The sequence below is a fragment of the Molothrus ater genome, chromosome 21 (assembly GCF_012460135.2).
Source record: "Molothrus ater isolate BHLD 08-10-18 breed brown headed cowbird chromosome 21, BPBGC_Mater_1.1, whole genome shotgun sequence".
NCBI lineage: Eukaryota > Metazoa > Chordata > Aves > Passeriformes > Icteridae > Molothrus > Molothrus ater.
The window spans coordinates 3,136,629-3,149,870 of NC_050498.2; the positions used below are offsets into that span (position 1 = coordinate 3,136,629).

At 50.2% G+C, this 13,242-nt stretch overlaps 2 protein-coding genes across 3 annotated transcripts in view; both read right to left on the reverse strand.

Annotated features, from left to right (window-relative positions):
- Positions 1-286: 286 nt before the first annotated feature.
- Positions 287-9,852, reverse strand: NCF1 (neutrophil cytosolic factor 1). 2 transcript variants are annotated; one of them, XM_036395380.1, is made up of 11 exons: positions 8,375-9,852; positions 7,842-7,922; positions 7,458-7,533; positions 6,064-6,229; positions 5,876-5,931; positions 5,449-5,571; positions 4,968-5,075; positions 4,050-4,167; positions 3,331-3,438; positions 1,669-1,811; positions 287-744 (listed from the first exon to the last, which is right to left on the reverse strand). In XM_036395380.1, exons 1-11 carry the CDS (start codon positions 8,444-8,446, stop codon positions 626-628), a joined length of 1,170 nt encoding a protein of 389 aa, XP_036251273.1. In that variant the 5' UTR covers positions 8,447-9,852; the 3' UTR covers positions 287-625. The 2 variants fall into 2 exon arrangements, with proteins under 2 accessions (XP_036251273.1, XP_036251272.1); XM_036395379.1 differs by having other exon boundaries at positions 7,842-8,463.
- Positions 9,853-12,407: 2,555 nt separating this feature from the next.
- Positions 12,408-13,242, reverse strand: part of GTF2I (general transcription factor IIi) — a 72,381-nt gene continuing 71,546 nt past the window's right edge. Inside the window, exon 47 of the mRNA XM_036395021.2 lies at positions 12,408-12,916. The gene's annotated coding sequence lies outside the window, so the exon portion shown is untranslated. The remainder of the gene's footprint in view (positions 12,917-13,242) is intronic.

Below are 13,242 nucleotides of genomic sequence, written 5' to 3' on the forward strand. Positions count from 1 at the left end.
TAATGTATAGAGCTGTGATGTAAAAATTTGGAATAGAAACTGCTGGTGAGTAAAAATTGGAATAGAAACTGCTGAGAAAGCTGATAAGTACCCCTATAAATACCTGTAAGCCTCAACTATTGGTGTGCAGTTGGAGGGAAAGCTTCCCCCACTGTACCCAGCGCTGTATTGCTCATACTTTACCATATTGATTAATAAATTGATTGCTGCTTGAATACTGGCCTAGTCAAGCTTCTTATTTATAACAGGAGGAACACCTTTCCTGCCACCATGCCCACACTGCTCCTCAGGGTCTATCAAGTGTCTCTCCTTTATTGATGAAAACCACAAAAATAATTCAAAATACAAAGAGGGAATAGAAGGGCATGTAGAGATGAGGACTTGGTGCCTGTAAGGAGCTGGTAGAGCAGGGCTGGTCCCTTGTCAAAGTGCTATCAGGACACCTTGGGCTGGCTGAGGTGGAGGATGAGGATGGGCACTGGGCTGGCCTGATATGGCCACAGCCTCCCTGGCCTGTGGTGGCTGCCAGAACCACCTGGATCCCTGCTCCCGCTCCGAGCCCTAGCTGCACAGGAGCTGGAGGAGATGAAGCTTTGGGTGGCTGGTGTGGGGGCTCACAGGATCCTCACAGGATCTTCCTCCATGTGCTCTCAGTGCAGCGGTTCAGGATGAGGTCCTTGCTGGGACGGGGAGGAACAGCAGGCTGAGCCTTGGGCTTGTTGTCCTCTGGCTCATTTTTCTCAACTGCAAGTAAAAAAGATGTACAGATGGGTCAGAGCTCTGCACCACACACACACACCACCCTCACAAACATTCAGCAGCCTCCTACATCATGGCCACCAAAGCTCCTGCCTCTCCTCCTGTCCCTGCTGCATGTATGGGTCTGCCTGTAGGTCATGGTGTCAGGATGTGCCCACCAGTGCTCAGCTGGGAGCTGTGCTCAGGGAAAGCCTGTCTTTAGGTCTGCATGAGGTCTGCCCATCTTTAGCTCAGGGAAGGTCACAGATACTGCATGGGGACTAGCAGATCTGTAGGGTATACATCAATGACTGCCTCTCTCCTTCATGAAGAGATGCCTTTTACAAGGGCCTGAACTGGTGGGACAAGGGGAAGTGGCTTCACACTGTCAGAGGCCAGGGTTAGATTAAATATTAGGAAAAAATCCTTTTCTGTGAAGGTAGTGGGGCACAGGTTGCCCAAAGCAACTGTGCTGCCTCGTGCCTGGAATTGTTCAAGGCTAGGTTGGATGAGGCTTGAAGCAACCTGATCAAGTGGAAGCTTTGAATTATCTTTAAGGTCTCTTCCTACCAAAACCAAATTCTATAATTCTATGATTCTTCATGTAACACTTCCTTCTGGGGGCTCTGCTGACAGCTAACATCCATGGCAATTGCAGTGGTAATAGCAGCATGGGGGAGGTTGGGTGCACAAAGGAAAGCACTGATCCCAAATGTGGGCTGACCTCTTCCAGGACCATATCCTGCTCTGTCTGAGCTATAGCCAGGGGTACAAAAACTCCTTGAAAGAAACACCTCCCTGCACAGGCATTCCCCATGGGAAAAGGGCGATGGGCATGGTGTGACCTCAGTGTGCCATCCCTGCTCCAGCTGCCAGCACTGGTGGGGGGCATGGGCCATGCTGCAGGATTGCAGTTCCATTGAGACTTACTGATGACATTGGCCTTGTTCTGGGAATTTCCCCGCATTCTCCGCTGGTTCTGGATGTACTTCTTGCTGTTCCTCCTGTAGGTCTCCTGGCTGATTTGCTTCCGGCCCTGCTTGTGGATGCTCTTCACATTTCGGATGGTGGATCTGCAAGGAGTGAGAAACAAAACTTTCAGTTTTCATGCTGGCAGCTCTCACACTGCACACCTCCTTTCCCCACACTTCCTCCTCTGCTTCACCCAAACCCCAATTTCTGCTTTTGGCTTCTGCCTGGTGGATGCCAGCCACAATCTACGATGTGTGCAGAGGCAGCTGGATGGTGCTCTGCAAGCAAACACTGAAGGGTGAACCCTGAGCACAAGTCTGGAAAGCAATGATAGGGATTGGTGAGGAAGATTGGATAGAAGGCTGGAAGGATGAGATGGGCATGAGGGTTATCCAAGAAAGCCCCAGAAATTATCTATAGCTCTTTGATGAATGAACATACAGCACCTATCCTGGCCATAAAGTTCAGGTCCCTGGTGTGGGGCTTGGCATGGCTCCCCAAGGCTCTCAAGGGTGAGATACAGGGGACTGGAGTAGGGGGCATGTGTCAGTGTGCACCCAAATGTGCAGTGTTCAACCCACAGGAGAGAAACTGCTGAGAGAAGTGAAAGGCTGAGCAGCCTGGGGCTGCTGCAGGGGAAACCCCAGCACTGGGGACTGTCCCTGGGCAGGCAGACAGGGGCCCCTGCTTTGTCTTCAGTACCATGGCAGGAGTGAGGTGGCTCCTGATGTCCACCCCATGGCATCGTCCTCCTGCTCTTCTCAAAGAAATGTGCCTCTCTGCCTTCAGCCCCTTCCTGGTGTGAGCACATCTCCCATATCCCAGAGCAAAGCTCTCGCCCTTAACAGGTCACCACATTCACAACAGGGCTTGGCCTGGCTGCCAGTGCCACGGAGGCAGCAGTGACAATGGCAGGGGGACAAGGCCTGTCCTTGGAACAGGCCACCTCATCTCCCCCAAGGCTACCAGCAAACATCTCTGTGGCCAAATAGGTGGATCTGGACCATTTTACACTGTCTCACACTCAATCCATGCTCCAGCAAAACTGGATTTGGAGAGATTTCATAGCAGGCCTGACATGTCATCTTGCAGAAAAAAGAGATAGCAGCAAATTCTGCCCTTTTTAGCCATTCTCTTTGCACTGGAATTCATGAGTTATTTGTGCTTTTTATCTTTTTAATCAAAATAAAATCCCTTGCATTAGCTCAAATCCTCCCATTAGATTAGGCCACTTGGCAGCTTCATTTAGTCAAATCTCTCCTTGCCTCTGAAAGATTCAGTGCACACACTTAGGAAGTAAGAAAACAGCTAATTTGAAAATTAAACAAGATTAGCCCAGAAAAGAAACTTTGCAGAAGGACAAGGAGAAATACACCGGATGGGTGGAGCTGTTGGAGCAAGGATCTTGGAGCCCTGCATCAGCAATGCCTGTGCTAGCTGGGGAGCACAGAGCTGGTGGGAGGACAGCCCTGCTCTGTCTGTGCCCTGCTTACATTTCTCCAGGCAGTTCCTTACTGACAGGGCAAGCAGGTGACACCACAACACCCTGTCTGGTTTAATCTCATCTCCCTCAAGGAAGAGGCAGATGTTCTTCTGCCCTCTGCACAGAGCTTCTCCTACCTCCGTGGAGGAGCACCCCGGTTCCTCAGCTCACTCTTCACAGAGGTGTTCACCTCCCCAGCTTTCTGCAGGTACATGGAGGGGTAATAACCTGTGGTTTCATCCTTCCTGCAGTGCAACACAAAGCAACATCACTTGCAGTCGTAGCTCTGCAACCACCTCCTCAGTCCAGAAGAGAGATTTTGATCATTCTTGTAGGTGGTCACAGAGTCCCAGAATGGTTTGGTTAGAAAGGACCTTAAAAGGACCTCAATCCAACGCCCTGCCACAGGCAGGGACACCTTCCCCTAGAATAGGTTATTCCAAGCTCCATCCAGCCTGGCCTTGAACTCTTCCAACTCAGGACATTCCATGAGTCATGGTTCAGGCCTGTCCCTTGCTGGTGCCACGTTACCTCGAATGTTCTTTGCAGCTGGGATGAAAGTTGAGGTTTTGCAAAGCAAAATGTGCCAGAACAATTAGAGGCAAAATAACAGATACATGGGTTTTTTCCATCTGCCTCCTTCTTGGATATTTCTGAAGCCCTCAGGAGAGGAATTTCCAGCTGAAATGTTTAATATTTAGCAAAGAACAGACTCTGAGGAGCAGCCCTGCAAAAGGAGGTGCTGGGCAGTGGCACCAAAGACACCAAGGCTTTCAGAGCCCTGATGGGAGCACCATGGATGTCCCTTCCCTCTCCCTGCGTGCTGCTCGCCTGAGCTCTTCATGGCATCTCTCACCTGATGACCCACCAGCCATCAAGGAGCTTGTGGATGACTTCAATGGTATCACCCTCCTTGAGGGTCAGCTCATCCTCTTCCACAGCAGTGTAGCTTTTCTGGACCACGTACGCTTCACCTGCACACGAAATGGGGATGGTGGATCATGTGCTGACACCTCAGGGATGGGGCTGAACCTCCCCAGCCACTCAGGAGGCACCAGGGGAGGCACCCTACATTTTAGGCAAGACTCAGGGTGCTTCAAGTTTGGATTCAGACTTTCCCCAGTCTTGTCATTGCCCATGGGTCACCCCAGCCCCTTCACCATCTCTCCAGAAAGAAACTCTTGGGTGCAAGCAGAGGAAGCACTCCTATCTCTGCTCAAAAGTGTGCTCAGAATTCAGGTGGTGAAATAAGACAGAAGGAAGTGTTGTGCTAAAAGAGCCTTTTCCAGTGTTGTGAAACCCTCAAAGCTGAAGCCTGTTGAGCAATTGGCACAAGTCTGCAGGATCCTTCCTCTGCTCCTCGTGATAAAGCCCTGCTGTCATGGCAGGGCAGTGCAGGGGACAGGGAGCAGGGCCAGGCCCTGATAAGGACAGCACAGAGGTGAAGCACCGTGAATGCCTGTGTCTGATTTGGATGCTGCACCATGCTCTTCTGCTAACCCAGCACCTCAGCCAGCTCAGCATGGCCACTGAGTAAAGATCAGCCAAAACACAAATCTAAGGCTGTTCCAGGTCATGGGAAGCTCCCAAGGTTGACACTGAGGCACCAAGCCATGAGATTTGTCCCTCCTGGCAGTTCCTACAGCAGCATCTCCCTGCTCAGTGATCCTGCTCAGTCTGAATTGCCTAGCTTTGCAGTGAGCCATCACAGTGGAGAGCTGCAGCAGGCTCTGCTCTGACACACACACCCACCCTGGTCACCCCAACATTTTACCTGCATAGTTAGGCTCCTGCTCTTCAGACTCATCAGGACCATCCAGTGGCTCCAGATAGGCAGCAGGTACCCAGCCTCGTTTATTCTTCAGTTGACAAAACCACCAGCCTGCAAAGAAAGCAACCATGGGCAAGAGCAGAGAGTGTTGTGGGGACTGGCACCAGGTCTGTCCTGGCCAGGGCAGGTGCAGGCATCTCTGTGTCCTGGACCAAAGGGACAGTGCTGGGGCCAATCTCTGTTGACATGGTGCAACCACAGAAGTTGACCAGTTCATCCTGCTCCTGCTGGGCAGGAAGCCTCACAGGCTGAGGCATGGCCAGGATGTTGCACAGGTTCCTAGAACTGCCCCTCTCCCTCAGCCTTCTCTGCCATAGCTAGCTCACATGCTGTGTTTGGATGCAAGGGCAGTACTCATTCCTGCTGAAATTGTGGCAGGGGCTGGGCTGGCCCTCAGGGGCTCTCCAGGGGCATGGACACATACCATTCTCACTCTTCTCCACAACATCCACCATGTCCCCAGCCTTGAGGGCCATCTCAGATGTGGAGTTCTTCTCATAGTCAGCGATGGCTCGGTACGTTTGCAGGACAATGGGGCCCGTGATGTCTGCATGAGAGAAGTGACACATGTTCCCTCCTCCAGACCCCAGCCCAGAAACACCCTGCTTCAGGCAGGCCAAAGCAGCCCCTGGACAGCCCAAAGTGCCCTCCCAGCCTCTTTCATTCCCAAATCAGTTGGATTTCAGGACAATGACTTATTCCCTCCCGAGGATTTGGCTTCACCACAGCTGCAGCTCTGGTATAGCACCCATGTTCTTAGTGAGGGAATCTGCCATGGAATGACAACCTCTCTCTCCAGCAGGCTTTGCTACTGCTGAGGCAGCCACTTGCAGCCCTCTGAGACCTCTTACCAGTGGGGTTTTTCTTGGAATCCTTTGGCAGGAGGAAGACCTCAGGCTTCTTGATCCTAGACAGGTCAGAGCAAAGGCAGCTCAATGCCAACCAGCCCTCCCCATCAGCACCCTCCCTGCAGGCTACTGCCAGCATCCAAGGCCAGGAATGCAGGATTTCCCTCAAAATAGCAGGCAGCAGGACTCACTGGCTGTCTGTGACAGGGTTCATGTCATCATGACGGACCTTGAAGAAGTTGACCACATGCAGGCACCGGGAGATCTTGTGGGGCAGGTTCACCAGAGTGTAGCAGTACTCAGCCAGTGTGCCCTGCCTGTTCTCAGTTGAGCGCTGCCCATCAAACCACTTTGGGGCTGGGGGAGAGGAAAAAGGGCTCAGAAAAAGCAGACAGAATGCCTTGTTTTTAGTACTTTTCCAAGCACACTGCTCTGAATCATTAATTTTGCCTGCAAAAAAGTGGGTCTGGCCCCAAGGTGCTGCATGGCTGCATTGTGCCGATAAGGTGAAGCTTTGTGGGAGCACAGCTCTTGCAAGCCCAGCAATGATCCTGTTTGACCCTATTTCAGTTTTAGGGTAATTCCTACATGTGTGTTCAGACTAAGCCCAACTGCTGGCCACAAATAAAGCAGATGCAGGGTACCAAGAGGGGCTCAGGGACCAGCCTGCAGTCAGAGGAGACATATTTATCCTCCCACCCCACTGGTTATGGTGTTCTTGACTCCAGAGCTCTAAAATACTGCTGGCAATCCCGACCCCAAGCGGTGTTGAACCGCATGATGGGAGATCCTTCTGTGTGGTCAGTGGCACCCCATGCCCCCCCTGCACTCTAACACCTGTCTGCTCCCCAGTGCTCTCAGTTCCCCAAATGGAATAAGGATGCTTTGACCAGCCCCAGCACGGCGGGGAGCAGGGTGATGGAAGAGGCCCATCATGGTGGTTGGTGTTAGTCCAGCTGCAATGGAGCCCCCCCAAACTGGCACCCACACTGCATGATGCAGGCTTGCTCCCCTCCAGAGAGGCTGACCACAACTGCAGCTCTTTTTCAGACTCCCTTCTGCTTCCTTTAAAGCAGGAAATTCAATAAAATGGGGAAGTTTTCTGACATGCACCTTGCTTAGAGACAAAACATCAGCTGTTTGGATCAGGAGTTCATTCTCTGTCATTGAAGACACATTGCATTGCTTCCTCTTACAAAGAATCTGTGTTGCCACAAGGGCATTAAGACAACACCAGTGATGGTGTCACCAACACAGGGCTCAGCTCAGCTCCACTCAGTTCAGCCTGCCCAAAGCCAGACACCTTGCACCAGCCAGGAGTCAAAGGGGTCACAGCTGATTTGTCTGGACGTGCCTCTGGGCTTCCTTCAGAGAGCAAGGACGGGGTCTGCAGGGCTGCTGAGTGTTGGCAAGAACCACTGCCACTGCTCACATCTTTCTGGGGTTTTGATTTCAAGCCTGGTGTACAGGAAATACTGCACCACCCACCTGTCTAGGAGGCAGCCAGCACAGCTCAAGCCACCAGGGAATTTCCCAGCTAGCTGCAATTTCTGTTCACCCCCCAGCCACAGAGCTTGCCCCTCACCTGGCAAGTGCGGGATGATCCGGTTCTCTATGTTGATGTCCCCGGATTCAATGGGGAACATCTCCTTCAGCGCTTTCTGCAGAGCAGAGCCAGGCACAACAGTGAGGATGGCACCAGGGGAACACGCTGTGACACCCACTCCTCTGCCCCTGGCTTGACTCCTTTCCTGGTGCTCACCCTGCTGCCACTGGCATGTCTTGGCTGGATCCCACACCTCAGCACTGCGTGCTCACGGACACAGAGCCAATGGCTCCCGTCTTCAAAAGAGATCAAAGAACTGGACCCAGGAGCCTCTTTTGAACCAGGTTTGCTTTGAGGCAATTTCAGATGGCATTCACCCCCCTTTTTTCCCACTCCAAGCCCATGTGTCCTAGGAGGACTCACGTGGAACTCATATATCTCAGTGAAGCGGCGGTAGACGACCTTTTCGGAGAGGTCATTCCACTTCACCAGGAACATGTAGACCTGAGGAGCAAAGCAGAGGCTGCAGATTTGCAGGCAAGTGGGACACCCCTCCTCACTGTATGCAGGGAACCCTGGGGATGGTCCAGTTTCAGATAAAATTGGTTTTCCTTCCACCACCCCAATACAAATAGCTCTGCATTGCAAGCAAATAAACTGGGCACTAGGGGAGTTGGAACACATGGAGAGGGGACAGAAACATGCAGGTGGGTGGGAAACAAAGAGGAAAAAGCCCTTTCCAAGACTGCAAAGTAGCCAATGGCTTGCAAAGGAGGTGCCTGAAGTCTCGTGTGTTCAGGACAGTTTAGTGTCTGACTGCCTGCAGCTCATGTTATCAGCCATGACCCCCTTAACAGGAAGCATTTAGGCTCTCAGTCACATTTACCTAAGAAAATCTGTAAAAAGCCCTGGCCAGTCCTCAGTCCTCACATGCCAGAACGCTGCTGAGTACTCACATAGTGCTGGCTGGGGAAAAACCTTTTCTCGTAGCCCAGCAGTTCGATGTGCCGGATGAAGGCGTCGCCCATTGCTGCTCCTGCCCGCAGGGCTCTGCTCCGGACCAGCTCCTGCCCGGCTGGGCGCTCTCCCCTCCCCTCTGCCCTGGCTCAGCTCTGCTCTCTGTTAAAGCCCTGGGGAAGCGGAACTGCCGCTGCAATCGCACCCGTAATTGTTCACCCGCTGTGGTTTGTACTGAGCCGGTGCTGCCCAGCCCAGCCCCTGCAGTGGCTCTGGGGAGGAGTGAGCTGGGAGGGCCTCGGGGATAACCTGGAGGCACCTCTGGAATCAGAGGGCAGTGAAGGGTGAGGGCCAGGCTGGCTGCCCTGCTATCCAAAGGACTCCTCTGGCTGCTGATGCTGCCCCATGCTGGCACAGGGTACTGCAGCAGAGGGTCAGGGACAGGTGCCTTGGATATGACAGCCAGAGGCACCTTCACCCTCTCTGTCAGAGCTGGAATGGCTGAATGCAGCACGTAATGCACTCCCTGAGCCCCAGGAATGGCAGCACTGACTCGTGTGTGTGGGGGAATGGCACCTGGGGAATCTGGGGCACAGCACAGCCAGGATGGGGCAGCCACAGGCTCAGTGTGCAAGAGGCCCTCCCCTTGCATCACCATTTCCTTTCAGTCACTTGCAGCTTCTTCAAAATCTGCCACCAAAAGGTTCCCTTGAGGAGCCCCCGAGGACCTGAGTCAGTCCCAGCCCTGCTCACCACCTTACCTGGGCACAGGGCTGAATGGGAGGGGACCCTGGGCAAAGGGAAACCCCAGAGTGGGCTGGAGACAGAGCCCTGTGTCCTGCTGGGAGAGCAGGAGAGTCCCCTGCTGAGCTGTTCTGAAATGCCAGTGCACCAGCTGCATTCATGCACTCCTGCTCCTCCATCCTCAGCCCTGAGCAGCAAGACCTGAAGGGATGTGAGAGCTGCAGAGATCAATTCCACACTGCTTGCAAGCAAAGGCGCACCCAGGAGTGTTTGTGCCCCCACCAAGGGCACCCTCAATTACAGTGGCACCAGAGCTGGGCAGTGCCTGACAGGGGCAGGCCCTGCTCTCCACAGGATCCTTGGAGGAGCCCAGCTCCAGCCAGCTGCAAACACTCAGCTCCATCCCCCCTGGAAACCTGTGCCCAGAGCAGCCAGTGTCCCCAGGTGGCCATCTCACACCTGAGCTGGGTGTTCGAGCAAAGCCAGCCCACACTCAGCCAGGAGCAGAGACCCTCAGGCACAGGCAGCAGCCCCAAAGCACAGCAGAGCTGACAGGGGCTCTCCCCACTGACCAGCAGCACCAAGCCCTGGCACAGGACCAGCCCAATGCCCTTGTCAGCTTGTAAAGACAAAAGCTTGCTCTGGCTGCATTAGAAACATCAAATACTAACTGTAGCCCTCCCCTGGAACCTGGCTGTGGTACTTGCAGCTGTGCAATAGTAAATGGTCATCTACTTTTGGTTTCTTACTATTTTAACAAGTCCCTTGCATATTACACAACCACAAATGTTAAAAAAGATCCATCCAGGGCTGTTTGGACTCTGCTCTGTTAGTCACCAGATAACTGCTGCTTATGCAGAACACCATAAACTTTGTCATAACAGCTAATTTCATAATTACAATTGTTTGTACTAAATTTAAAACTGCATTACAGACAGTACATTTCTGGAAACCACTCAATTCACTTGTTACTTCCCGTTTCCTCATCCTGTGATGTGAGAAATGAGAGGTTTTAGATGCCACTGTCCGTAAAGGATTAGTGCACAGTGAAACACCACCTGTAACTCTGTGACACTGCTGAGCCTTCCATCAAATGTCTCACATGTCTAATACATGTGAAGCAAGATTTTAGAAGAAAATTCTCAGAAGAGGAGCATCCCATCTGACCAAGACAAGTTCTTTTGGTTTTGCAGTCTGGTATTTGGTAGCAGGGGGGCTCTGGAGGTGGCTTCTGTGAGAAGCTGCTCAAAGCTGCCAGATGTCCAGCAGGGCCAGTCCCTGATTGATGGACATGCTGCTGGCCAGTGTCCACCACAGACTCCAGTCCTTTCAGCAACACCACTGCAACCACTTTCACTTCATTTTTCGTTCAGCTCCTGCATACAGAGTTTCAGTAGAGCCACTCTGCTGTTACACACTTAGCAAGGCAATAGCCTGGAATTATTTATTTTCCCAGTTCCTTTGCTGTGACACTGCCCTCATTTTAAGTGAGCAGTAAGAACTCCACCAGAGAGCTGGGCAGGCAGCTGTGCTGAAAGTGCCTCCTAAAGAGGGCTGTGAGTAAAGAAGGGATGAACCATCCTGCTTTTTCAGAAGGGGAAGTCAGGCCAGCTGAAACCTGGGGAAAGCTGCATTATGTCAGTTCCCCATTCTAAACATGTCCAGAAGCAAGTGTGAAACCTGGTCCTGAACTACTGCTGGAGGTTCACTGGCTCAGCATGTCTGTTCAAGTGTGTGACCGTGCTCACAGGGGTCTGAGGATGAGGGAAGAGACGAGGATCTGACTCCATGTTTCAGAAGGCTGATTTATTATTTTATGATATACATTATATTAAAACTATACTAAAAGAATAGAAGAAAGGATTTCCTCAGAAGGCTAACTAAGGATAGAAATAGAAAGAATGATAACAAAAGCTTGTGGCTGGGACAGAGAGTCTGAGCCAGCTGACTGTGATTGGCCATTAATTAGAAACAACCACATGAGCCCAATCCCAGATGCACCTGTTGCATTCCACAGCAGCAGATAACCATTGGTTACATTTTGTCCCTGAGGCCTCTCAGCTTCTCAGGAGAAAAATCCTAAGGAAAGGATTTTCCATAAAATGTGTCTGTGACAAAGTGAGCAGCAGGTAAATGTGCTGGTGGTTATAACGTGGACAGTGCCCACGTGGCTGAGTTAACATGTAAGGTACAGCAGAGGGCTCATGCCATGGGGCTGGGAATGCTGTCTGCTGAGGCAGGAAGGCAGCATGGCAGCAGTCACCACCAGCTCCTACCTGGAGAGAAGGAAGGTAGGACCAGGATGAGCTTTTCCAAAATGCCTCAGCATGGAGCTAACCCTGCCCCTGCTGACATCACCAGGTCCCAGTATTCAAGTGGGAACACCCAGATCTGCATGTTGTGAAACACATGCAGATGTCCTGTAGGGTCTCCCTTATCTCCAGAATGACAGAAATGTGCTGCTCTGAATTCACCTGCTGAATTTCAGATTGCTCCCATGCAACAGACACTGCACTCAATTGAATTTAAGGCTTCAGAATTTTCCTTAAAGATCCAATCACATCACCCACCCAGAGCTGGATTGCAGTCTCAACAGCGTGACTGGACCTTACTTCTCTGCTGGCAGGACACAACCATGCTGCAAACATGCTCTACCTGCCTACAGAATTACTGCTAGGACTTGATTTGCTGTAAAAGACAGAACTGCATGGGCAGTCTTGAAAAACATCAGAAAGGTCTTTATTTCTTCATCAGGGAACATCACTTACCATTTGTGCATAATGCAATCATCTCAAATCCATGCCAGTAAAAGAGAAACCTTTGCAAATAATCTGCATTTTTAGAGATTATCATCTAGCCAGAACTGTACATCTCCTATGGTTTGTTAAATTAGAAAAAAAAGAGATGTTTTTATATGTTGTGGCACATAACCAGGACCACAGGGGACTTAATTTAATTGTTGTATTCACAGAATATTCTTGACATAATAGGGCTTAGAGCAGGTTGTAGCATGTTTCCATAACTAGTTCTAGATGAAGAGAAGAGCATCCCCCACAGCCTTCAGCAGAAAAACTCTCACAGAACTCCACACAAGTACTGCCCATGGCAGGGCTGTAAGACCAAAGCCATCATATGTAAGCTGTGTGATACTCTGATGGAACAGGGACTTACTACTTTGAATTAACAGAACAAACTGTGATGGGGTTTCATTTCAGTTGGTTCCTAATCCACACACTGGCACATTGACCATTTCACAGTCTACCTCATTAATGCACACTAACCATCAAGTAGATAATTTTATCTTTTATTTAGGAAAAACATATTAATTATGATAGATATAATAGGAAAAATTAATTCAAATATACAGATATTGTTGTCCAATGAGACATTAAAGTAATGGCAGAAAATTAATGTAGAGGGTTTTTTCCTCCAAAGTAAACAAATGGAACTCTTTGCAGGAATTTTTTCATTACAAAAGTTAGGATGCATTCAGGTACAGTGAAATTCAGCTTTATTGGAAAATGTATACAGCCTGAGCTATGTCCCTGTTGATTTTAATCCCTGCCATCTCCCCAGCATTGCTGCATCAAATTTAGTCCTTAAAATATATTCCAAAGTAAACTCATACAATCCAAATCTACAGTCATTATTAGGTCAATTCACAGAACTGCTGAAAAAGTAGACATTTCTATATAATAGTACAAAAGAGTTTGTATAGAAGATACTTCTCTTATACAGTTATATTACACAGCTCTAGACAGGCCGAGCAGGCTCTTCTCAGAACAGGCAGCTTCTGACTGGGTAAGAGAAATTAAAAAATTCAGTTAATTTCATTGAAGTCTTGTGCCTTATTACAACTATGAGCAGTTTGTATTCTTTTTTCCAGTTCTTTAGGCCTAGATTTGTCACCCTGTTCTTCTAAAGTTCTTCTAAGCCTTCTGGTGTTTACATTTTTGTAATGGAGTTTCTCATGCACTTTTCATGTAAATAATGATTGTTTTCCATTCCTTTCTGGAGGAGAGAATTGATGGGCTGTTGGTTTGACCAGTGTGGTTGGAGAGGTGGCAATTTCATCCTCCAATCCATGGTCACTTTTGGAATTGTGTAAATATCAAGGTCTGGT

What these genes read in the sequence shown, in the direction of transcription:
- NCF1 (XM_036395379.1), bottom strand. Translation starts at nt 8,102, where the DNA reads ATGTGTTCCAACTCCCCTAGTGCCCAGTTTATTTGCTTGCAATGCAGA. An exon ending in CTGAGATATATGAGTTCCAC is followed by an intron (nt 7,534 to 7,841) that starts GTGAGTCCTCCT and finishes TCTGCTCTGCAG; the next exon opens with AAAGCGCTGAAGGAGATGTT. An exon ending in TTCCAAGAAAAACCCCACTG is followed by an intron (nt 5,572 to 5,875) that starts GTAAGAGGTCTC and finishes TCTCTCATGCAG; the next exon opens with ACATCACGGGCCCCATTGTC.